The sequence below is a fragment of the Vipera ursinii genome, assembly GCF_947247035.1.
Source record: "Vipera ursinii genome assembly, chromosome: 2".
Lineage (NCBI taxonomy): Eukaryota > Metazoa > Chordata > Lepidosauria > Squamata > Viperidae > Vipera > Vipera ursinii.
This window is the reverse complement of record NC_139513.1, coordinates 110,057,434-110,084,160: the sequence shown is the minus strand read 5'-3', so window position 1 is coordinate 110,084,160 and position 26,727 is coordinate 110,057,434. Positions and strand designations below refer to the sequence as shown.

The window sequence follows — 26,727 nt, the reverse complement described above, 5'->3', positions numbered from 1 at the left end:
ATTTTGTACCCTAGGAATTCAGTGGATGTGACTCCAATAGAGCACTTTTCCCGCTTAAGTTTGAGGCCGGCTTCTCTGAGCCGGCTTAGCACAGCTGACAGCCTGTCAGCTAAGTTCGCTTCGTTTTCTCCGGCGATGAGAACATCGTCGAAGTAGGGGCAGACCCCGGGTATTCCTTTCAGGGTCTTCTCCATGATACCCTGAAATATACCCGGGGCCGCCGATATGCCAAATTGGAGCCTCTTTACCTTAAAGGCACCGCGGTGGGTGACAATTGTCTGGGCCTCCGCAGTGTCCTCAGTGACAGGTAGCTGTAAGTACGCCTGAGCGAGATCGAGCTTGGCGAAAAGGGTGCCCGAGCGGATGGAAGCAAATACGTCCCTTACCGCTGGCACCGGGTAGGCATGGGGGCTGAGGGCTAAGTTGACTGTCGCCTTATAATCAGCGCACAGTCTCACTTCCCCATTAGGTTTGATTGGGGTGACGATAGGGGTCTCCCAGGTTCCCCCTTCTGTGGGCTCAAGCACCCCTAGTCCTACGAGGCGATCAAGTTCGTTTTCGATTTTTTCCTTAAGGGCAAAAGGTACCCTCCTGGCTCTTATCTTAACTGGTTGGATTGCAGGGTCTAACTGTAAGGAGATGGGGGGACCCGTGTATTTCCCTAAAGTGCCATCGAAAACGTCGGCGAACTTATCGCAAACGGCTTCTAGGCTGGGTGTTAGGATGGTGTTAACCCCAGTTAAAGCGATACCTAATGGACTGAACCAGTTTAGTCCTATCAAATCGGTGCGGTTCCCTGGTGTGACTAAAACCTCCAGGGGCCCCTTGAACCCCTTGTACTGCACTACGACCCTGGCTTTTCCTTCCACCGGAATGGGGGTTTTCTGGAAGTCAGCTAGGTGTACCTGAGTTTGTTTCAGGGGGATTTGTCCTCGGCCCTTCTGACAGATCTCCTGATAGGTTGTTAGAGAAATTAAGGAAACTGCCGACCCGGAATCTACTTCCATGTGGCAGGGCACCCCCTGAATCCTGACCCAGATCTTAACCTTGGAGCTTATGCTGTTTACCCTGTCCACAATCTCTACCAGGGGCCCTGGGTGGGGTTCTCTGCTGGCCTGGGCAGCTGGCCTACCTGGGGGGTTTGCCTCCACCTCATTGATGTTGTCCCGGCCCTTGCTGCGGCACACCGGCTTGATGTGGCCGGTCTTCCCGCAATTGTGGCATTTCGCGTTCCTAAAACGGCAACCTCCTCGGGCATGATTGCCCCCGCAGCTGGCACAGGCGGCTCGTTGCTCGTAACGCGGTGGCGGTGGAGGGTTCCTGGCTCCCCGGCGGTCCGACGTCTTTCCCCTTCTCGGCTGTCGGTGCTCCATTCGGCGTTGTAGGGCTTCTCCGTCGGTGAAATCTACCGACTCTCCGCTGTCGCTGAAGGCTGCGCTTTCCTGGTAGACGGTCGCGGGGGTCTCTGGGGTCGTGTTGGTCGGCTTCTTCTTGTGGCTGTGTTCGTATGCCATGATCTCCCTGGTCAGCTCGGCCAGGTTCATGTCGGGTTTGGACGTCAGTTTTTTTTGTAGCTTCTCGTCCCTCAGACCGATCACCACCTGGTCTCTGATGCGGTCTTCCAGGTCGGGGAAGCAGCAGTTCCTTGCGGCATGCCTGACCCCGGCGATGAATTCGTTGGCGGGCTCGTCCTGCCGTTGTTTCTTTTGCGCGAATTGCACCCGCCAGTATAGTTCTGATCGAGCCGGCATGTAGTATTTGCTCAGCTGGTCCACCAAGTCCGCGTAGGAGACTTCAGTGATGGGCACTGGGCTGAACAACCCGACGGCTGCATCGTACACCGGGGGCCCGCTGATGTACAGCAGAGCGGCGGCCTTTGCTCGGTCGTCAGTGATCTTACTGACGAGGAGGAATCCCTCGACTTGGCCGAGGTGTGATTGCCATCTCTCGGGATGGCGGGTATCAAACTCCCTCACACGGCCGAAGTTTGCCATGTCGTCCGGTCCTGGGTTGCTCCGATGGAAGTTAAAACTTCCGTGACAGCTCTTGCCGGGAACTCCCTTCCTCGGCCGTGACTTCAGCTCCGGAGCGATCCCACCTTCGTCGCCAGTGAAGTAGCCGAAGGACCACTCGGGACGACAGGCTAGTAACAACAGATTTATTTAAGAGCAAAGGCAAACATAGAATAACTTGTCCGGCTTTTATAGCCGGCAGCTGGTAGTGAGGACCAATCAGCGGTGTTCCTTTTGGCGCCCTGTCAGGCAGGGACCAATCCGCGTCGTCTTTTGTTGACAGCTCCGGCTTCCGCGTGTCTTGGTGTTTTGACAGCCGCGAGCTGTCAGTGGTTGCGCCTGCGCTGTACGGTGGACGCTTTGACAGCTCAGGCTTCTTCGTAGTCCGGCGTTTGACAGCCGCGAGCTGTCAGTGGTGGCGCCTGCGCGGTGCGGGGAACTTTGACAGCTGTCAAAGTTCCCGCGTGTTTTCTTGTCAGGCTGCTTTTAGTTTATACGCTTGCTGCTGCCGTATTATTTGAACAGTTAACATATATACATCTCTCTCAGGGGATTGTTTACGTATATAACACAGAGTCTACAGTGCAATGATTTTTTTTTAAAAAAAAAGAAACGCAGCGTCAACAAGTTGCCACACATACAGAAAGACTAGTACAAGGCAACCTCTCTTTCACAGCAGGAAGCATGCTTAAAAATAAAACGATTGCCCAAAGAGTTCTTTTTCCCAGCATGTCTCATGTTCACAGAAGGAAAAAGGATGGAAACTTCAAAACATTTCTGGAAATAAGGAAATAGTTGCAACAAGGGAGAAGAAAAAGAAGCAAAGGTTATTCCCAAAAAAAACCCAACCCAACAACAACCCAGGATTATTCTGACTGGCCAAAAGTTTTTCAAAGTTTTATTTTAAAAAAAATATTTTAAAACTAGAACAGCTAAGCAGCAAACTGAGTAGTGATTCAAAGCTGCAGATCAGAAGCTGGTTGCCTCCAAAATAAAGCAGCATCTCATTCAAAGGAGATTGTTCTCCACAATTAGGTTCAGCAAGAAACCAGAAAAGAATCAGACCAGGGAAGCTGAGTGGTGCTTTCAGATGAACTACAACTTATAAACTGCTCTGAAAGTGCAGTCGGGGAGAAAAATCTTCACTTCTTCCTTCAGAATAATTCCTCTTCAAATTTAAACTAGGTTAATTCTTATTAACTTCTCTATAAGAATATGAAAGCAACATTTGCAACAAATTATAGGGGTGCTTTTTAAAAGCCATATAGATTTTATTTTGGAAGATCCTGAAGATCCACTTTGAGAAATGACTGAAAGGTGATAGAGCTGGGGTCTCAGTTCACACTCCTTATAGATTTTTGTTGGAGGTGTGTCTTTACAACACTCCCTTGATCAGAGGTTTCCATACACCAGGTTAGCAAGCAACTATCCATAATATAAAATGGGCTTGAGAATTTCTGGCTGTTCATGTTGGAGGCCTAAATCCAATGGTACTGACTTAAAATCTCATGACCTACTGAACAAAGGGAGAAGTACTCTTTAGACAGACCTTGTAAGAACTTACTCTGGGCAGATAGCAATAGCACTTAGACTTATATACCACTTTGTAGTGCTCTACAGCCCTCTCTAAGTAGTTTTACAGAGTTAGCCTATTGCCCCCAACAACTTGGCTCCTCATTTTACCGACCTCAGAAGGATGGAAGGCGGAGTCAATCTTGAACCTGGTGAGATTCAAACTGCCAAACTGCAGGCAGCCGGCAGGCAACAGAAGTAGCTGCAGTACTGCATTCTAACCACTGCGCCACCACGGAAGATAAATACTTTCTGCTTGACCTTTTTCCAGTTTAAGCCACTCTTTGCTTCCTGGATGCAAGAGTGGACAATCCTTCCCACTCCCAGCCTTCTGAAATGCATTCAGAGCTTATGATTTCCAGCTTTGAATTGGAGCTGTATTTTCTGACCTGAGCAGGCTTGAGACCTTCAGAGTGAATAATCTCTACTGATTAGTTCTATTCTGGTGGCAGCCCCAGGTCCAATTGATGCCCTGCCAATTGTTGGTTGATTTTCAATTTTGATGCATTTATGGCCTCTTAAGCCCATTTTTGACCCTAGAAACTCATGCTCCATTCAACCAATTCAACTCCCAATAGGCAACCCACTGATTTCTGCTCAGCTGGATGAAGCTTGCTCCTCTTGCTTCTCCCCCCCCCGGCCCACAATACTGCAAAATTTCCCTTCCTTTTACTTTTAAAGTAAAAAATAAGCTGAAATATTGCTACTGTATTCTTATACAATACAATAGCAGTATAAGAATATAGCTCCTTTTTTTCTACAGATCAGTGCTTCTTTCTGCAAAGTTTCCACAGACATAAAAAAGGAATGTAGGAAACAAAAGAGCAACCTGTTCCCCCCACTTATTGCAACACTGAAGCTGCAACGTACGGTAAGGAAAAAACCAAGGGCCTGCATTAGTATCAAGGGAGATCCTAAGAGAAGAGTTGTGTGTGTGTCTGTGCGTGTGCGTGTGCACACACAGATGTGTGTGTAAGCATTGCTAAGCAAATCACTGTAAGTTAAGTAATGTAAATAACAATCAAGTCAAACAAAATGGAGAGACTAAGTAAGATGCATCAAACAAGCCAGTAACTTTTTTTTTCCAGAAACACATCTCCAGTTCCTGTTGAGCAGAATAAGGAAGCATCAGGCAAGGAATAAAATGTCTTTCTAAATGTATTGTCCCTCTAATCAAAAAGATTTCCTGCTTATTAACATCTCACTACAACTCACTTGACAGTGCTATGAAATCCAGACAAGAGTCCATGCATCCAAATGCAAGTAGCTCTCCACGAGCATTGCACACATAATTCTTTATACTTCGTTTCAGAACGTTTGCATGAGTCTCCAGCCTTCCAGCTAAAACAGGAGCCTTCTCACCTGGGCCGATGTGCTGCTGAGCTTCTGTAGACCATTTTCTAATCGCTCCATCTTTGCTGTTAGTTCTTTTCTCTTTTTAAGCAGCAAATTTTGGTACAGTTTGATTTGCTCCAAGAACGACTTGGGGGTGGTGTAATTATAACGACGTTCGTTAGTCAGGTAAGAATAAGACATCTCATTGACACTAGTATGAACATAAGCCATGAACTTGCTGATAGATTCTTTCACCGGAGGCTTGTTCATGATGAGGATAATCAAAGAAGATAATGACAGTGACAACAAGAACAATGTTAAAAGAGAAACTATTTCAAGGTGAGTAACAAAGCAATTTGACTAAGTTTCATGGATACGTCTTACATAAAGCACCGATTACCAAACTGAAAAACATAATATTCTAGGAAATACATGAAACTCCTCATCAACAATTTCCTGATTTTGATATTATATGGAACCTGATTAGATTGCACTGAATTATTTGTAACTTCAAAAATACCAATTTTATGCATTTAGTGTTGTAGTCCAATTAGTACCCCAACTGAGTTCCTTTACATTGCCCTTCCTCCTTTAATTATTTTTCTTCCAAAACAGCAAACCTGTGGTTCAGGGTGGAAGTGAGAGACCAGACCAAAGTCACCCAGAGCGATTCCATAGTTGAGGTTGAACCTTGGTCTCCGCAGTCCTAGTCCACCAGCTGAACCACTACATCACACGGCTGGAAAACATCTGCATACAAGTACACGCTACTTGTGTAAAGATGGGGTGAGGTAGCTTTTTCTCTTTGTCTGCAGCCATAAAATGCCCAGAAGCACCAGACTTGCCTTACAAAATAAACAGCTGTTTGCATTTAGATCCTAAAAAGCTTGCAAGTATGTATCCGAACTATCAACCTAAATGTTGGAGATGTGGTGGCGATGATGCAACGTACTTTCATATATGGTGGACCTGTAAAAAGGTTAAGGCTTTTTGGATTAACATCTGGTGGAATATGCAGAAGATTTTTAAGCAAAGGATAAAGTTTTGTCCGCAACTGTTCTTATTGGGCATAATTACAGATACTACTGTTGTGGACATCAAGTTGATGTTGAATTTAATTACAGCAGCAAGACTTTTAGTAGGTCAATATTGGAAGAAGGAGGAACTCCCGACTATAGAAGAATGGACTCTTAAAGTTTCTGACCTGGCGGAAATGGCAAAGATTTCGGCTTATTTGAAAGATCATTCGCAACAACGTTATATTATGGAGTGAAAAAAGTGGATTGATTATATCCAGAACAAATATGGGACTAAAAAGTTTCACTTAGCATTTGAATGAGTTTTTTTTTTCTTTATGTGATATTAGTATTGCTTGTAGTCATTTCATATGAGCTAGAGTGCAATAGACTTAATAGTTTATTGTTGTTAGCATATGGTTGTTTATGATTGTTTCTGTTTTTATACCTTGTATTTAGCTCTGGGAAGTCGGGGAGGGGGGAGGAGGGAAGGGGGGGAGGGTTAGAGAGGGTTAGGAAGGGGTAGGCGGAGGGAGGGGGAGGGATTGTTAAAGATAAAATGTAATGTAAAACTTCAATAAAAAAAATAAATAAATAAACAGCTGTTCAACCTTGCAGTTGAGATAAAGCGTTTGACATGCTCCTAATATTCACTTACCTCAATGCCTTCTGTCCCTTGCAAGAAGCGCAGGCTGACTGACTCCAGAGCTTCCTGAGGCCACTCATGGAACCAGTCGATCGCTGTACAGTTCACAATGGCTGGGAACCTCCGGCTACGAACTCTCAGTTTGTTCCCCACTGGAGAAAAGCAAAGTGCCACCTGAGGAAAGTAGAACAAGCACGGAGGAAAACAAGGTGAACAGAATTAGGAAGGAGGAAGGTCTTTGCTTTGTGACTTTAAAAACTTTCAAGCTATTCTGAGGTTTCCAAAGATGCATGGCTCAAAATTGTTGAAAGGAAAGCATTTGAGCAACAAAGATGATCAGGGGACTGGAGGCTAAAAGACATAAGGAACGGCTGCTGGAATTGGGAATGTCTAGTTTAATGAAGAGAAGGGTGAGGGGTGACATGATAGCAGTGTTCCAATATCTCAGGGGCTGCCACAAAGCAGAGGTAGCCAAGCTATTCTCCAAAGCACCTGAAGGCAGGACAAGAAGCAACGGATGGAAACTAGTCAAGGAGAGAAGCGACCTAGAACTAAGGAGAAACTTCCTGACAGTTAGAACAATTAACCAGTGGAACAACCTGCCTCCAGAAGCTGTGAATGCTCCAACACTGGAAGTTTTTAAGAAGGGACTGGACAGCCATTTGTCTGAAATGGTATAAGGTTTCCTGCCTGAGGAGGGAGTTGGACTAGAAGACCTCCAAGTCCCTTCCAACATTGTTGTTGTTGTTGTTTTCTTGATAGTGAGAATATTCCCTGAGTGATTATTAGTGAAGCAGGGTGTTACAACTATAACAGAAAAGTGATTTTTTTTAAGGATACACAAAAAATAAAGATAGGCAAAGCTTAGGAACTAACTAACTACATCCCACCAGGAGGAAAGTGAAAAAACAAGAGCTCCATGCTTGCATATTTGGGAACCAAGGCAGAGAGAAGCAATACTAGGACTAGTTTCCTATAGACAAAGAATGATACACAAAGTGGGAACACAAAGAATTCCCTCATTATCTACACTGTTCTTGTGGATTGCTCTTTAGTCATGGTTCCACAGCAGTTAGAATGCCGTATTGCAGGTTAACTTTGCCCACTGCCAGGAGTTCGATCCTGATCAGCTCAAGGTTGACTCAGCCTTCCATCTTTCCAAGTCAGTAAAATGAGGACCCAGATTGTAAATTCCCTAAAGAGAGTTGTAAAGCACTCAGAAGAGGGATATAAGTCTAAGTGCTATTGCTATAGTCAGAAACTTGTGCAGAACAGTAGGTGTCATTGAAATCACTTTTCCAGCAAAAAGAACAAGCCAGAAACAGTAAGGCACAGCACCTCAGCCTAGACCAGTGATGGTGAACCTTTTAGAGACCCAGTGCCCAAACTGCAACCCAAAACCCTCTTATGTATTGTTGGATGCCAGGTAGGTGTGGCTTACCAAGTGGGCATGGCCAATTGGGTGGGCATGGCCAATTGGGTGAGCGTGGCTACAGTGGTAATGGCAGACTGGGTGGGACTAAAAAGTTCAATCAATCAATTCCAACTTTGCGAGATCTTTTTTTTCCTGCGAGAAGTTGAAATTGATTGATTGATTGAACCTTTTTTTTTGCACACGATGGCAGAGGCCTAAAACGAAAAGGTTTTATAAAATCCAGCTGAAGGCCTAGGACTGGGGTGATGGCACATGTGCCCAGAGAGAGGGCTCTGCGTGCCACCTGTGGCACACATGCCATAGGTTCGCCACCAAGGGCCTAGACTCTATTCTTTTTCTTACATAAAAATGTGATTATTATTCTTGTGTTATCCAGGATATAGATATCTCTCTTCCCCCTCCCCCCCTCCGTTTGCAGTATTTAAACAGCAACATTTCGTCAATTGCAGATAAATTGTATAAAGATCATCTTCAGAAACATCATGCAACAAAAAAAGAGCAGGTCCCACCTTGAGCTGTCGTCTAACCCGTTCAATGAAGAATTTCCAACATGCCTCCCTCGTGTCCATCAGACCATGAGTTTTTACTTCATTCCTCATATTACTTATGATATTTTCTACTTCTTCATCAGGAAAAAGATCGGGAATTTCTCCTAGAAACACAGGATAACATTTGATTCATCACAAAATTCCATACCTGCAGCATTCCCTATCTTGCTGGAGACAAAGGAGAAGACAATCGAGAGAAGTAACAAATTCATTTCTTTTACTTCCAAGGGCTCTGATTCTATAACAAGTGAAGAAATATAGGGGAAAATAAAACAAAGGAATTAAGAAATAAATAAAAAATGATACATCTCTAGCACACAATGGGAAAATTGCTGAAAAATTATTTATCATTACTGGCCTCTAGCTACAGTAACCAGCCTTATAACCAAGGCAGAAACAGTGAAAAAACAATATGGTTCAGTAACAGCTACCGCTATATTTATGTGGTTGATGGGCATCTTTCAGCCTAGAAGTTGTACTGTAACTGCTTTGCTAATAATGTATCACAGATTTCCCTTTCCCGAGTCCCCTTTCTGCACTTGCGACTGGGACAACATCCTGCAATGTTGGCTGGGACTCTTTTTGGCCTGTGGATTCCAATGAAGTAAATAGGTGCTACCGAGTAGGCTTTCTGCCTTCTATGACTATTCTACCTGGCTCCTTCAGGAGGCATAGATAAGAATGGGTCTTCTTGGATCTGGGAGACAAACCTCTCCTCGAAGCCCTCCCTAACAATTATGACAACTATCATCTATCTGGTACTCAACTTTCCCTTTCTTGAGATGGTGGTATAGAACTACAGATGATACCGTAGTAGCTTGGTAGTTGCAAAGACCCCTGGAAGAAATGGATTAACTGGATCCTTTTCTGTCAATATTAAGGCTTAAATATGGAACAGAAATGTTATTCACAGAAATTACTTATCTCAGCACTTAAATGGAGGTAGTGCGTGCTTCCACCCCTCCTGAATCTCTCAGTGGCATTTGATATAATCCTGCTTACAAGGATTGGAGAGTTTTCAATGGCTCTTCCTTTCTCAGTGAGCAGACTGAGTTAGTGGCTACAGGAGAAGAGAATTCAATCTGGTGGCCTTTCATATGTGGAGTCTGTATTATAGAACAGCATTCCTTCGTATATCAGACTCAGCCCTAATTATATGGCCTTCCAGAAAGCATTAAACACTGAATTATTCCAGATGATCTTTGGAAGTTGACTGTTGTCTTATTTTTTTCTCTATGCTCCTGTTATAGATGTAGTGACATACTGTAGGTATTATGATTTGTGTTGTCACTGATTGATATTTGTTAGCTCATTGTCACAGATGGCTTAATGTTGATGCCTATTGTTTTAGATCTCATGATGGATGTTTTGTTGTTTAGATGTAGAAGTTTTCAATATTGTTACATGTTACATGTCTCTAAATGGTAGCCTATAAACATACAGTTAAAAATTAAGAAATGAAGAATTGCTTCACTTTAGTATTAGTTAAACCCTGCCCCTCATTTTGGCCCCACATTTGAAGAAGAATTCAAACAAACTGGAATTGGTTTAAAGAAGCACAATGCTTAGAAATTAAGTTTTACGAAGAGAGACTGAAGTAGCTGTGAACGTTTAGCCTTTACAAGAGAACAGTGAACAAATATATGGTATCACTTTCAAATATATGAAAAGCTGTCATGCGGAAGATCAAGAACTATATTTTATTGCACCGCAGGATAATGGATTTAAATTACAGCAAGGCAGATTCCAGATTTTTGAAGAGGAGCTTGATATTAGAACTTATTACCAGAGAGGCAGATATTCAAGCAAGTCTAGCCACCCACTTTTCTATGGTGCTTTAATTTGGATTCTGCCCTGACCAGGAAGTTGAAATTAATACTTTAAATGGGTTGCCTCAAATTTAGAATTCTAAGCAGAAATATTTATATGCATATAAATAGAACAAGGGTGATGGAAACTGCTATGTGGCAAATAACGGTGCTGGAAGTTACATGTAAATTTGTTGTATACATCTGATAGCTTCGTGGCATAGTCACACATGATGCTGTGTCCTATCCTTAATTATATACCTGGGGCACACAACGTGCTAATCCAAAGGCCAGGTTCCCACAACATGCTGAGCCACAACCCAACCAACCCCATTTCAGTCTAGCCAGCATGTTGTGTGAACTCAGACATTCTGGAGCAAGTTTTTCACAACTCTAGTTTCCTTTTTCCTACAAATGAAATTGAAATTGCTATGAATACATACCTGAAGCTAGCAAGTCATTTACCAGAACTAAAAATCTCTCATCAGCCAGCTGAGTATCAGTCAGAAGAAACACAGTGCCCACATTCTTCATTCCTGCTGTAATATATTGTGCTGCTAAGTCAGCCTGTAAGTACATGAATATTTCAGATCCAATTTTTAGACAACAGCTTTAAGAGGAGACTCAAGTCATCTTGGGTACTATTACATTGAAAATTCATTGGTTTCTTAGAGTCAAGACCACACCTTTAAAATCACACTACTGATCATGGGGTACACAAAACAAGTTGAAGGAAATACATAAACACAGTCTCTACTGTAACTCCCTTTAAAGAATCTGTATAAAGTCCTTTTCATTAGGAGACCAATCCCTACTATTGTAATGGAAACTTTTTTTCTCTCTTGGAACATTCATATGTTTTTAAATACATCTTCATAACCTTGTTTTTTAATTAAAAAAGGTGCTAAACTCAAATTCCCTCATTATTTGTTGTGCTATCAATCTGAGGTGAACTTAGAACAGAATCAGTTATTCTGAATTAAACATTCAAGAAGGTTATCACCACCATGGTCCTAGATCACCTCAGAAAACAAAGGGGAAAGAGATACTCTCCAATGAAAATATCCTTCCTGGGAAAGTTACAGCTGAGCATTATTGCTCAACAAGTTTAGTTTACCATTTACAGATTCTGACTGAGAATAACTTTCAAGTAAACCACTCCTACATGTATTCTGAGGTAACTTAGTTATATATTCCTGGATGGGGGAGGGGGAGGGGGAGGAGAAACCACATTTTTTACTAATGTTCTTTAAAAATGCGAGTCCCAGCTAGGAAACAAGGAATTATTAGTGTTAAGATGTAACATGAGCAGGGTGCTTTTTTTGTAAATCTGCAGTTGATAAAGTGAAAATATTTACTTCCTGTAAAAATATGTGTGCTTGTTATGCTGTCTAATGCACCAAAAACTATAGGGATGATTTTGCAAGATCTTTTCCATAATCTATTTTGATTGTTCACTCTCTAGTGCCACTAGTGAACAATCTAGTGAAGAATTGTAACTTTTTCCAATCTTTTTTTGCTCAGTTCTATTTGTTCCTGGGTATTGCCACATCCACAAAAATTACTCTTTTCTTTCAATTATTCTTATACCTGCCGTGTTGTATTCCAAATGGCAAGCAGTTTTTATACGTAAATGACATAAAATGTTAATGTCATCATTTTCAACCACTGTTTCAGTGTGATTATACCACTTTCTGAAAACTCAGAAATTATAATTTTTCTACAAATACCAATGCATTATAGTGACTACTCTATCATGGCATTCATTATAGCAAGTCCAAGCAATTTTGTTTATGATTATGGTTATAGTTATGTGACAGTATTTCTTAATTTAACATTTACATGAAGTCACAGGGACAGATCATCCATCAATTCTTGATTAGGCATCATCAGTTTGGTAATAGTACTCAGCTATGCATTTCATCCCTGGAATTGGCTGAGCTACATAGTTGACCTCATGTCCTAGACCTAGTAGCTGGAAGTAATGAGAGTATGGGAGGTGTAGGAACAAGCTCAGACTCACTTTTAGTAAGACTGAATGGTTGTGTGTGTTACTACTGAGGACCTTCTATCTTTAACCCTGATTGGGCATGTACTTTCCCATTTGGGTCTACTGAACAATCTGGGATTGCTCCTGGAATTGGGGTCCTGCTTGAAAGTAGTAGGTGAGAAATGTAGATAGGAGGGCTTTTGCACAGTCACCTTGTATGCCATTGTATCTTTTCTGAACTAGAAAGCCCTTCTCACAGTGGCACATATCTTGGTCAACTCACAGATGCACTACTGCAATGCATTCTATATGGAGCTGCCCTTGAAATCTATTCAGAAACTACCTTTTGTATAGAATGCAGTGGCACAACCAGCCATAGGTTAATCACACCTTGCTCAGGTAATGCCAAGTTCTGTGAATGCACTGGTTCCAGTTGGCTTTCAGGTATAATTCAAAGAACTATTTGCCACATTTGAAACCCTATTAGCTTAGAGGCTATGGTTAGGCTCTTCTTGTTTATAAGCCTCTCACCTTCAGATCAGGAATCCCATAGCCTTTCCTCAAGGTGATTTGGAAAATCTCCAGAGAGCTAATGAAAGCTGCCAATCTTGTCAGACTCTGTTTGCCACTTCCGCCAACACCCACCAGCAGAGCATTCCCTCTGGGAGATTCCAAGATACGGTTGATTCGGCAACTGAACAAAAAGATACACAATCATTTCACATTTAACCTTTCTTCTGAGGAATAAATATCAATATATGGCACATGGACTAATCTGTTAGATTCAAACCTTGCAAAATCTTACGTCATTATGTGTCTTGATTAGCACAGAGGAGTACAGAGATAATCTTGAACAAGACAAGCAAAAAATCATAAACAATCTTCAACTTAGTCCTTGGAAAGAAGATGGGCTAAGAAAGAAATTCAAGATAACACTGTCCTCATCCTGTTTGATATAAGAGTGGGTGGAAGATACCTCTGTCAGGCTTTTAAGATTCTGTTTATTATATCTTACAACAATAAAGTTCCTATAATCCTTGCAGGATCTGACTTCTGGCCTGGCCTCCTGAAGGGCTGTCAATGGAAAATCTCATTATCAGTTCCAGCTGGGTAGTCTTGTGAGTTTTTCCCCAAAACTAATTATTAATGCCCATTTTAGCCACATCAATTAACTTTTGCCATGTCTCTGACACATACCAACCTAATTATGTTCATTTGAGTCTCCTTAAAATACCATTTAAATTTACATGTCTGCTAGATCTTGTCAAAAGAGTTTCGGTTAGCCAAATGTTTTTAACTTATGTGCCTAAAATATACCGCAGATATAATTCTCGACTCAGAAGCCTGCTTGTTTGTTTTCTTATGATTAGGAGGATATTTCTTAATGGGTAAAGTCCTGACTTGGGAACCAAGAAAGCAGAATGAGAGAGTAACTTCTTGAGATATGGCAATTACCAATTAATTCTCGTTTTGTACTTGTGTCAAGAATTCACAGCTGCTGTGAAGTCATCAGGTTCCGAGGGGGGTTTTTTCCCTTTATTTGGCCTGCTGGCCACCATGTGGCATCTGCATTTATCACAATTATTTCAAATTGTTGCTTTGTCATCCTGGAGAGTGATGGGCACTTACCATAACCCCACCTTTCAGAGAGAGGCTCATCTGGTTGTCTTATCTGATTCAGATACAAAACCTAATTAATGTAGTAATGCCTACCTTTGGCATTTTTTTTTCCAGACAAGGTATCTATCCAATAGCTGGAAAATAGCTTGAGTTCTGAGTTCTAATACGGCTGCTCATTTCCATTCATGAATTAGACCACTTCCCTTTCCTGATTGTTACCAGAGTTTTAAAAAGCTAGGAATAATCAACAAGCTTGTTATCAAGTTTGTTATGGCAAAGATGTTCACTTAAATTAGGAACCAGAGGGGTTAGAGATAAATGCAAGAAAGTATCTTTTAGTGGCATGCACAACAGTAGTGGTTGCTAGGCTCCTTGCTAAAGAATTGCAGAAGAGCCTGGACAAAGAAAGGTTACAGGTTATGTACTTTCGGTTTGTTACATAGGAATGGTAAAGAAAATATTTTCAATGACAATAAGATCTCTAAACTAGAATGCCTCTCACACTACATTGGGGATGGCTTTATTATAAGCGCCCCGGCATTCCTGAATAGTATCTGAATTCCATTCATCTCAGATGCTATTATTAAGTTTTATAAACAATGGCACTTATTGTCCCCATGTACTGACCCTTTCACACCATGCCTTTCATGTTGTTAGAAAGGACAACAATCTGAGTTTCATGACTCATCTCCACTCCAGGGGCACAGATCCAGCCTCCTGCTTTTATTTATGACTTTATTTCGGGAATGATTCTATTCTTTCTGAAGCCCTCTCTACTCGTTGAATTAAATTGAATCAAATGAGATAATCACTGGAACTTAACAGTGCATTCTGGCTGGCAACATATTGTTCTTTCTGTTGCCCACACATTTTCATACTTATTGAGAAGACTGGGGCAGGGAGGAGAAAGGTATGAAAGGTACTTGCTCCAACCTGTTTCCCCATAATGAATGGGAAGGTTGAAGACGGTTTCTAATTAACCAAGATGCAGTGTCTATGAGAATGGGAACCTGGTTACACAGTTTTCACTGCATGGAAATCTTAAGTGGATGCAGTCCACAGATGACATGGAAACGTCAGAGTGAAATTTCCTATATTTTCCCCCTGATGCCCGGAAATAATTTGTCTCATAATGCACGTGCGCACACACACACACACACACACACACACACATGTACATGTGTAATAATACACATGTATAATAATTATACACACATACACACAAGCAAACTACCTCTTTCATCTCTGCCATTCTTGTGACACATAATATCACCAATATCTGACTACCTACATTCCAAGAAATTGTTCTTGAGCAATTTTGACAAAATCCAGTAATTATTAAGGATGAGGACATGCAGGGCAATCTTTTGCTGATTGGCAAAGATGGATATCAACTTCTGAGCCAATGATTCAAGGATTAAGAATTCTACTATATCTTCTATGTCTAACATTCAGTTCCTACCATGTGAAGTTTGAAGGAGGTTTTTTTTTTAATGAACTGAAGCTTCAGCATAAACCAGCATGAAAAACAAAACTCACACACCAACAATAAAACCAAATATTGTAGATTGGCTAATGCTACCAATGAGACAGAAACTGAGTCAGAAAATACAGAAATGTGGGTTGTTGTTTTTACAGACTCATTAAATAAGTGTGTTTTTAGAAGAGGAATAAGAAAGATTTTTACATATTCTGAAAATATTATAAAGATAGGTTTTGTACGTGTCTCCTTAGGCAAAGAATGCTGGAATATGAAGCTGCTATCCAAAAGATCTTCACTGTTTAAATAAATAATCTTTCCTAATCTTTCCTTTTCCTATAAAAAGACCATTGTGCACATTTTAAATGGATGGGCATGCTCACAATTGATTTTCCAGACTATGAGCAGAAGCCAAATCACTACAACTGCTTCAGTGCCATTGCATTTCAATCCAAATACTATTTTGCTCTGCTTGTATTAAATGGATCTGCAAATAAATGCCCAGCAGCTGACTTTGGTGGCTTGGTCCCGCCTGGAGAAGCAGAAATTGGAGAATCCCTTGTAAGGTTCTTGTGAGGATTAGATCCAATATGTGACAAATAAAGTCACTCAGATCCATTCTGGGTTGGAATCATCAGTCTTGTCCTCTTATCCAGATTAAGTTTGACCCAGTTACTTCTGAGGAAGTGGATGAGGTTCTTCAAATGTTGAAGTCTATTACCTATGTGTTTGATCCATGTCTCTCCTGGCTAATCAGGGTGACAAATAGATGAGTTCAAATGATGGAATGCAAGAATGAGTAGTTCTGCCTGCCTTGAAGAAGATGATGGTTAGTCCGTCCTCAAGAGACCCTTAAGAAGAGGACAACCAGCACTTTCCAAGGATTCTGGAGAAGACTGATTACCTGAAACCACTGCAGTTGGGGTTCAGGCCAAAATACAATGAGACAGCATTGATCATACTTGTAGTATGCTCAGGATGGAAATAGTTACCCATTCTCTCCCTTCTTGATCTCTGAGTAATTTTTCACACCATTGGTTATGATACCCTTCAGAGCTGAGGGGTTTGGGAGTTGGTAGCATTGTTCTTCAGTGCTTTTCTTCCTTCTTCTGTGGACCCTTCCAGATGGTGTTAATGAGGGGAAGGAGGTCTAGCCCTAGGCTTCTGCTATGTGTGGAGCCACAAGTTTCAACTCTCTCCTTAGCCCTAATTGATATCTAACTGAAACTACTGGATAAGTTATCTAATGGCATGGGGTTAAGTTTCGTTGATATACTGATGACACTCAATTGTACCTCTCTCTGCCCTGCACCATCCAAGTTATACTGTCAGTGTTTTTGCAGTGTCTGCTTCAACCCAACCGTGACAAGACTGTGCAACTATGGGTTTTAGGACTCCCCATATCTGATGATTTTCCATCATTCATTCTCATTGAGGTATACACTGTGGCAAGTGGCAGCTGTGGCCCCAAAAGCCTTTACACAAATACAGCTTGTGCACTAGTTGAGCCACTCCTAGATTGAGAGGCATTACTCAAGTTATTTGTGCCAGTCTCTTCTTGACCGACTACTGCAATGAGATCTGCATGAGACTACCCTTGAAAAGCATTCAGACACTTCAGCTGATCCAGCATAAAGTAGCACATGTAGTATTGGGCAATAAAAGTATACTCACATCACTTCATTTCTACAGGAACTGCATTATGTCCTAGCAGGGTGCCATTCAAGGTACTGATTTTCATCTTTGCGTAACATGGTGCAAAGTTGTTTGAAAGATTGCTTTTCCTTGATGGTTTCTGCCCATCCCTACAAATCTGGTAGAGTCGTCTCCACACTTTCACCTGGTGGGTGCTAAAAATGTGCTTTCTTTTTAATGTCACCTATCCTATGGAGATAACTCCCCCAGAGGTACAGAAAGCCCCAAGCTTAGTGGTTTTTGGAAAGCTATGAAGCCTGGCATTAGAGGTAGGCTACTAGTTTCTCATGCTCAGATAGGGATGTGTGGTGAGGGTCCACTGAGATTTTTAACAACAAGGCCTTAGTTTGGGTTGGTTTGTTTTACAATTATTATGTTATTCATTTTTCCTTTGCTACCTAGTTTTGATAGATGGATAGACAGATACAGGCAGATGACAGAGCGACAGAAAAACAAATAATATAGAGATGAGATCACTTTTAATTTGGGCAGATGAAAAGTCCAAACCCTCTTTTGCCCAGATTGAAAATTTAGTCCCATAAAGAGTTATGCAAATTGGTTTTCAGTCACATTGTCTGCTCTTCAAGGGAGAACAAGTGTATTATTAGAAAGAATAGAGCTGGGTGCCTTAGCACTAAGCAGAGTCTCTGAAAGAAAATTTTATTTTATAAGCCTAGCATGCAAATTCACTGTGGGGACCTGCTTCTAAACACTGAATACCAGGTCCTAACACAACCTGGTTGACATTGAACTACTGAAGATAAAATACTTGCTAGTAGCCAAATGGAACAAAAGCCCTGTGACATGCACAGCAGTCCAATTGTATTAAGTCACAAGGCCCTCTGGTGTGGGAAGTGAAGGGATGTCTCACTTCCAACAGAAAGATATAAGTAGCAAGAACTAAGGACTGTGTGAATTGTTTGCTTTTGTGATCATGACTGAATTTGCTGCCTGGAGTTGGAGAAACAGTCAGCTTGCCCTTTGCCCTTGTTTCTAATGGAAGGAGTATTTTGTAACAGATGAGAGAATAAGTTGAAGTACTTACGCTCAAAACCAACTTAGGTTATTTATTTCTTGGACAAAACCCACTTACAACTGAAACACAGTCCTTAAATCCTGGGATAAGGGTTGACAAGTAACACAACTACATAAAACAATGTTTTATTGGCCCTCATTTACATTTGCAAGCATGGATCCCAGCACCCCTTTCTTAGAAAAATAGTAATTAATGGAAGGCGATTGGTATTGTGCTAAACCATGGAGCCTTCCTTTTATATAGCTCAGACATGTCAAACACAAGGCCCGGGGGCCGGATCCGGCCCATGAAGTGGTTTCATGCGGCCCGCAAAGCCATCCTGGAAACTGAGAGAACGGCCCCCATTGCCTTGGCCTGAATGTTGTAGAGCTGGCCACGCCCACCCAGTAGGCCATACACACTTTAGCCACACCCACCCAGTAGGCCATGCCCACCCAGGCCACACCCACCCAGCCCCCTGAGGGCAACCGCAATGCTGATGCGGCCCTCAATGAAATTGAGTTTGACACCCCTGATATAGCTGAAAAATTGAGAAAAACATGTCAAGATCCTCTGTATAAACAATGAATTCAGGACTTCTTGTAGAAGGTCACCCATTGTTCCTATTTCTGTGGATACCACCCAGGACCTACAGTATCTAAGGAAAATCACAATTATCTGAAAATCAAAACTTCCCTTACATGTGGCACATGGCGTCTTCAAATAGCACCAGGTTCATGGCAGCATTAACTTCATTGTGGTTCTCCAAAGCTTCCGTGAGAATCTGGCTCAGTGATTCCCAGTTCTGAACGGGCATGTATTTGGGTTCCCCTACCCCTTTTGCAAAATGGCAGTATATATTCATCTTCTTGGCCTGTTCCAAAGTTTCCTCTATGTCCTAAGAAGAGAAAAAATAAAACACAGTGTTCCAGTGTAGCAGAGATGCAGCAAACAAAAATGTCATCAAGCATTAGCCATTGCAGTCTCTCAATTCTAGGGAGAAGGTTACATAAAATGTAATACCTAGGATCTTCCAATCACCCAAACCTTCTTACAGACCATACATATCATATACTTCTCTTTTGCATTGATATGTAATGATTGTTTGTCAGCCCTAGAAGACACATTTCAAAGGGTTATCTTAACCCAAACTTTCAATTCCTATGACAGTGAAGCAGGAAGCCTCATAACACCCATAACAATTTGGAAACTATAAATGTTTCTAAATGGTGCAACGTTTCTTCTTTATGATAAGGAGGAACCATACAATGGTTAAATAAGCTTTGCTTTTTTGCAATGCACATATTACTCATTTTGTTTTTGGTGAGTGATTGAAGACTTACCTCACAGAACTTCTTCACTGCCTCTGCCTGCATTTTATCAAAAACAACCAAATCCTTGTCATCAACCATCTTGTCACGGTAAACACGACTGGATTCATGTAAATATAGCATTACCAAATCCTGAGGAATCTTTAAACATTCAGGAGTTGAAAACAGAATGCCCTGAGGAAGAGAAATACAGATGATGATACAATCTGCTTTCTGGGTGGATTAGCCATACAACCACAATCAATCCATATGGTTGTTCCTGCTCTTGCTGAGTAATGTCACTTCCAGTCTGCTTGTATGTCTTGATTTCTGTGACATACATTAAACTGGCATCCATCCATGTTAAGCTGTTTCTGTACATGATAGCATAATCCTAAGCAAGCAAATATATAAGGCATCAGTACATGTATAAAAGTGGATATGACAAAAGTAATATACAAAGTACCTAACCTTCACTTTCCTTACATAAATATTCAACCCAATTCTAAATTTATTGTCCCAATGAGAATTGTCACTCCATATTGAAAATGTAAAATGAAAGCTCATCACATTATCATAGATAATAAAACAAGACTAACCTAACATTAGGGACGCGGTGGCTCAGTGGGTTAGGACACTGAGCTTGTTGATCAGATGGTCGGCAGTTTGGCAGGTAGAATACCAAGTGCTGCATAGCAGAGTGAGCGCCTGTTACTCATCCCAGAAAAATAGGGACCACTACCGTGGGAAAGTAACAGTGTTCCATGCACCTTTGGTGTCTAGTCATGCCTGCCACATGACCACAGAGACATCCTTGGACAAACGTTGGCTCTTCGGCTTTAAAACGGAGATGAGCACCAGCCCCTAGAGTTGGAAATAACTAGCACGCATGTGTGGGGGAACCTTTACCTTTACCTTAACCTAACATAAATTAATTGTATTGAGAGGTAACAAGTCAATGGGAAGTAATTTAAATGTTTATTCTTTTCTCAGATTTAAGGGTAAATTGCCTCACAGTAGCTGGTTTTACATTTCGACTAACACTCAGGAACAAACTGCAAATATAAACAAAAAAATAATGGTATGGTAATAATTTGTTTATACAAGGAGGAGAATAGCTTTTTTATATTTAAAAAAAAAGCTCACATTTTTTGAAAGCGAAGGGAACTTATTTTAGGAAGCTCAGTTCCAACACTAACCCTAACTCTAATATTAGTATCATTTTACATTTTCAATATGAAGTGACAATTCTCACTGGGACAATGAATTTAGAATTGGGTTGAATATTTATGTAAGGAAAGTGAAGGTTAGGTACTTTGTACTGTATATTACTTTTGTCATATCCACTTTTATACATATATATACATATATACACACATATATATATATACATACACACACACACACACACACACACATATAACATATATATATATATAATAAATTTGGATTGCTGACAAAGAATTAAAGGGAGACTGATATAGCTATTTCAAGCTTCTTTGCTCTCATCAGTCAATCACACCCTTCTGAGATTCGAACCTGGGCTGCTAACCATGGTAGGCAATTGTTTTAACCTCTAGGCCACAGGCTTTTTCTCACTTTGTCAGCTGCATTAGGGAGGGAAGAGACATATATATGTCTTGTATGACATGTGTGCCAGAACTCACACATGTCATACAACCCGCCTTGCCTACCCTACAAGGTTCCATCCAAAAAGGGTGCCGGAACTCCGTTCTGAGCGTTCTATGACAAAAGAAGCCTACCTACCTACCTACCCCTCTCTCTCCACACACACATTTCTGATTAAAGTGGAATTATTCAATAATAATTAGGTCCAGGATTCCCCAAATGGTTTAAAAGTAGATTACATAGGCTTGTTGTTCACTAAACTCTTTATCCTGTGCTGATTTAAACTGCAAACTGCAAAAATGGAGGCTACATTATTGCCTCAGATTCAGTCTTGCCTTAAGTTAACCACATTACTAAAGTTCCTTATCCTTTTGTAGGAAGAAAAAGAACTAACGTATTAGACTAAGTGGTGATAACTTAAAAAAAGAAAGTTTAACAAGGCGGGTGTTGCCTAGAGCTTGCATTAATTATTATCAGATAATTGTGGCAAGTTTACAATGTGCCCTTTAGAATGCACAAGCAGGTGTCTCTTTTAAAAAGAAATAAATTTTAATTGTACCTATTAACAATACCTATTGATGTAATAACATGTATGTATTTAAAATATGTTATTTCTAAATCCTAATTCAAAAATTCTAAAGGAGGCTTGAAATCTGACTGTACATGAGCAAGCATTATTTCAACAAGAAGCATTTAAATGAATTAGCCAAGTTTTAAGAGATGCTATTAGGGTACTTTTTAAGTGGGAACATTTGGAATTACTAATCTTCTTTGGTGAGGAAGCATGTAGAACACTCTTTCTGATTTTTATTCTATAGCAATTAACCATAGGAAATCTGCTATGCACAACCCCATCATATAAATCCAAGGATAGTACAGTTTATGTGATAAGAATAAAGCTGTCTTATTTAAGAGAACAGGCAAATCCAATACTACCATGTCTAAAGCAAGTGAAGCTTCGGTTTATATCCCAACCTCCTTAACCCAAGCAATGTTAGAATAACTTATGGTTGATCAACAATAAGGGGAAAGCGCTCCAATTATGAGTAATGGCACTCTTGTCTTCTTTATATCATATGATCCAAGGTTCAATCACTCAAAAAGACCAAAGGCTGAGGATTTTGGGCTCATTCCATTCCAAATCAGAGAGGGCACAGCTAGTCATATTCTTCATAACTGATTCCCTTATCATTTAATTGATGCAGTGGAATGATCTACTGATCAGAAAATACCAATGATTAAAATAGGCATATAGAGTCAGAATTAAGTCAGATTCTCTGTATTTTAACATCAAGCCCAGCACACACTCCTCAAATATATCCTGACAGGGATATATTTATAGGATGGATAGAAGACATTAATTAATAACAAATAATATCACCCTAAATCCACGTTAATTGCTAAGATTAAGGATCTTAGCTAGCTAAGATAATAGTAAGGAAATTCAACTACTTGAAAATAAAGTGTAAACACATCATTTTGCCCATATACTCAGCAATATGAATTATAAGTATTCATCTTAAGGATCTCTCATTCTCAGGTTTCATGCATTTTAACTGTATGTACTAACAATATCTGGTAACTGTTAGGACCCCTTATCAATTTCACTAGTATCACTGCTTCCCATCATTGACTAGTTGAAAGCTAAGATCATCACATGCCTGTCATAATTATGGGGACAGAAGTGGGTCTTGGGAAGAAAGATAAAAGGCCCAGAGTCATCTGTCTCAAGAAAATCATATGGAATCAATCACGCTGAATTCTGGGAGTTAAAGTCCACAAGTCGTAAAAGGGCCAAGTTTGAAGACCCCTGCTTTAAAAGGTGTAAGTGCTGATTTCCATTTGTTTCTAGTGATACATTAGAATCTAGTACAATTTAAGAAAATTAACTTCTGATTGTAATTGAGCGGCATGGTGGCATAGAGGTGAAGACGCTCACCTCACACTTGGGGGGGTTGAGAGTTCAATCCTAGGCACCAACAGAGGTTTTTCTATCAGGGGGCAAAGAGAAAATAGCTGCTGCAAACTCAGTGTAGGCATCAGGATGAGCATCTGGCCAGTAAATGCTCAGCTCCATTCAGTCACCCCGGCACCATTCCAATAAAAGGGATTACAGAGTGGTAAAAAGAAAAAAAAACACCTTCTGACTGTAATTCAGTCTATGCTTGATTTATATTCACAAAATATTGCAGGGGAAGTCTTGTTATGGAGAAGCTATCTGATCTCTGTCTGCTTTAACCATGCTAATTTTGTCAATCTGAACTTTAAAATCTGTTCTAGAAGTTTTTTTCAGCTCCTTACCAATCTGACCATCCAAAGGTCTAACCAGAGAATGGGGAAGTTTCTCCAGGTTCTCCTTAATGTCCAATAACCGTTTTTTTTTTTAAAAAAGTGATCACGCAGTCTCTACAATAGACACCTTTTTGCCAACAAATCCAGGTGAAAAATTCAAACTTAACACAGTTTGAGTTATTGTTTGTGAATCTTGTCCCTGCTTGACTTTCCTTTGAAGTGGAATCTTTCATCAGAGGTTGGGGAAGTGTTAGTACTCATCCTTGCACACTCTCCCTGTTCAGTAGTTCAAATTGATCACTTAGTGGAAAAATATCATCACTTATAGTTAAGCCTCCTTTCAGTGACAGCAGATCCTCTATTTTAAGGTGTTTAAGCTGCTGCAACATTCCAGTTGATCAGCGCTTCTTCTGGGCTCAGCAGAAGCGCCAGGATCAGTGCCGAGCTCCAGCTGGAGCCTGGTGCTGATCCTGGTGTTTCCATTGAGCCCTGACAGCCCCGAAGAAGCGCTGATCCTGGCGCTTCCACTAAGCCCTGACAGCCCTGCAGCTCCAGCCATCTCTTGCTCAGGCTTGTGCGGTGGTGCCACCAGTTCAGCTCATTCCCTCCCCCGCTACCACTTTTCTAGGATGGTCGTGTACCACCTGCCAGATGCCAATGTACCACAGGTGGTACCCGTACCACTGGTTGAAAAGCCCTGTTATAAACTAACCTCAGCATTCTCTCTATAACACCTTCATTGATCTGATACTCTACCAAAGGAAAGTATGGACTATGTCAGATATTTTAGATAAGCTACAGATTATATGAAAAAGATATAAGCTATAGATTATTAGAACTAATACTTACATACAAGTCAACTATACTTATCCACCATCTGATCTGATATGATTATATCTATATCAGATCATATATTGGATAAGTATAGTTGACTTGCATGTAAGTATTAGTCCTAATAATCTGTAGTTTATCTAAAATATCTGATACAGTCCATACTTTCCCTTTGGTAGAATCAGATCAATGAAGGTGTTATCTGATATCTATATCAGATCATATGAGCTAATATACATGATATCACACTTATGTGTTTGTACATGTATGTGTGTACATGTATGTGTATACAATCACACATATATATGATCAAATATGCATATCTGATCTGATACCTGACAAGTAATGAGGCAGGCAGGGATGTATACTGGTCTTCCTCATTCTTTTTTTATATTAATTCTGTCATACACATTTGATCAAACATGAAATCTATCCTCCAATGCTGATGAATAACCCTACATCTATCTTTTCCTATGCTGAAGATTCAGTTAATTTATCTTTATTCCAGGTCAGCCTATGTTGAAAGAAAAATTAGATATCAATTATACCAAAATTAATATTGCTATTTTTTTTTACAATATTACCATCAAAGACAGAAGCTGCATAGATAATTGGAATATATTTCTTATCATTACTGAAGAAGTGAACAAATGAAAAGGGAAAGATTTTAAATACTTAGGAGTTATCTTCCTTAACATGAAATTGCCAAAGTAAAGGACATTAGTGTATGCACAAAAAAGGAGCAATGCAATAGCTCAATGTGCCAGGCCCACAGGCAATAAATGTGCCATTGCAACAGTAAAACTCTTTAAAAGCAAAGAGTGCAGTTTTGTCTGTATAAGACCATTAAAAGTAATTCAGAGTATATTTTAATAGCAGTATTTTAAGTCCTTTGCTATGTTCCAAATGTACTTTTGCACCTGGAAATTGATCTTCCTTCTACAAACACACATGCACAATCTTGCTGTTACTGTATTGGTTGAAAACAAATTGCACAAAAAAACTCTTCGTTCATTCATATGGACAAATTCTATTCTTCTTGGAAGAAGAGCACAGATATGGCTTTACATTTTTTCAGCTTTTCAGCTCAGTATCTGCTTCAACAAGGATAGGAAAAAGTCTATTTGAAGATAAAAAAACATGTCTTTTGACCCCAATCTACCAAGAGAACTATTATACAGTGAGCTGTGAAGAGGCAGTATCAATGAGCTTTCTCACAAGCTAGATTCAGTGTTATATTAGCTATGTTTCCAAAGAGGACATAATATTAATGCTGCTCAATGACTGATTTTAAGGATCAATAGAGTCAGTTACACATGTGCACTGTTTCATATACTAAACTTAGCATTCTGCATTAGTTGGCCAGGTGGACATTAGTTGGCCAGATGAGAAAAATATATTTTCTAATAGCAGAATGTTCTCTTGAACTACAGATAGTCCTTGACTTACAACAGTTCATTTACTTACTATTTGAAGTAACAGTACAACAGCACTGAAAAAAGTGACATGACCATTTTTCACAGTTATGACCATTGCAGCACCGCCATGGTCACATAATCAAAATTCAGACACTTGGCAACAGACTCATATTTATGATGGCTGCAGTGTCCCTGGGGTCACGTGATCCCCTTTTGCGACCTTCTGACAAGCAAAGTCAAGGCGGAAGCCAATTGTTACTAACTTAATAATTGCAGTGATTCGCTTAACAACTAGTGACAAGAAAGGTCGTAAAATGGGGTAAAACTCATTTAACAAATGTCTCATTTAGCAAGAGAAATTTGGGGCTCAACTGTGGTCGTAAGTCAAGATTTTTTTATAAAATTTATTGGCTGCTCATCTTACCACAGGGTAACTCAAAGCAACAAAAAAAGGTTGCTAAGTTCTTCTTAGTTGCAATTTCTGTGGGTTTAATGCTGGAACTGTCAAATCAAATTACTGTAATTCCTTATTATTGTTATATGTGTTAACTAGTTTACTGCATATCTTATAATACATTTTTCTATATGTCATATTATATTCTAAATTTTACATATTTACATATGTATATTTGTATCATATAACAATCTTGGACAGTAAATAAAATTGCTAAACTGAAGTAAAATACTTCCTGAATAAATCAAACTCCCAAGAAATTATGTTTAGCTTTTCTGTCTATGGCTGCTTTTCACACATTCTATTTTAATTGAAAACAAGATAATCAATACAGTATGCAGCAATAATCATAATCAATTATATTTCTCAGTAAGTTGCATGGTGCATGTTTTAAAATAGATCATCCATAGTGTATTAAAAGAAGCTGCAGTTTTGGCAGTCATAAATCACATTATTAAATGGTGTGAAAGAGAAAATGACACCACTGGATTTTTTTGAAAAATTCAGAAAGAGCTAAGGTGTGTAGAAGTTTTAAAATAAATAATTACTATTATATAAAAAGGAGAAGAAACACCTATTCCACAGAACAATAAAATCATTGCAAAAAGCCTGAACTTCTTT

General features: G+C 40.2%; 1 protein-coding gene across 1 annotated transcript in view; it reads right to left on the bottom strand.

The window, feature by feature from the left end:
* Positions 1 to 26,727, bottom strand: part of DNAH9 (dynein axonemal heavy chain 9) — a gene marked incomplete at both ends in the record, with an annotated part of 237,237 nt that overhangs the window by 109,724 nt on the left and 100,786 nt on the right. Inside the window, 7 exons of the mRNA XM_083352326.1 lie at positions 4,947 to 5,180; positions 6,594 to 6,755; positions 8,526 to 8,668; positions 10,816 to 10,939; positions 12,894 to 13,056; positions 18,874 to 19,070; positions 19,516 to 19,677. Of these exons, the coding sequence (XP_083208452.1) occupies positions 4,947 to 5,180; positions 6,594 to 6,755; positions 8,526 to 8,668; positions 10,816 to 10,939; positions 12,894 to 13,056; positions 18,874 to 19,070; positions 19,516 to 19,677 (1,185 nt within the window). The remainder of the gene's footprint in view (positions 1 to 4,946; positions 5,181 to 6,593; positions 6,756 to 8,525; positions 8,669 to 10,815; positions 10,940 to 12,893; positions 13,057 to 18,873; positions 19,071 to 19,515; positions 19,678 to 26,727) is intronic.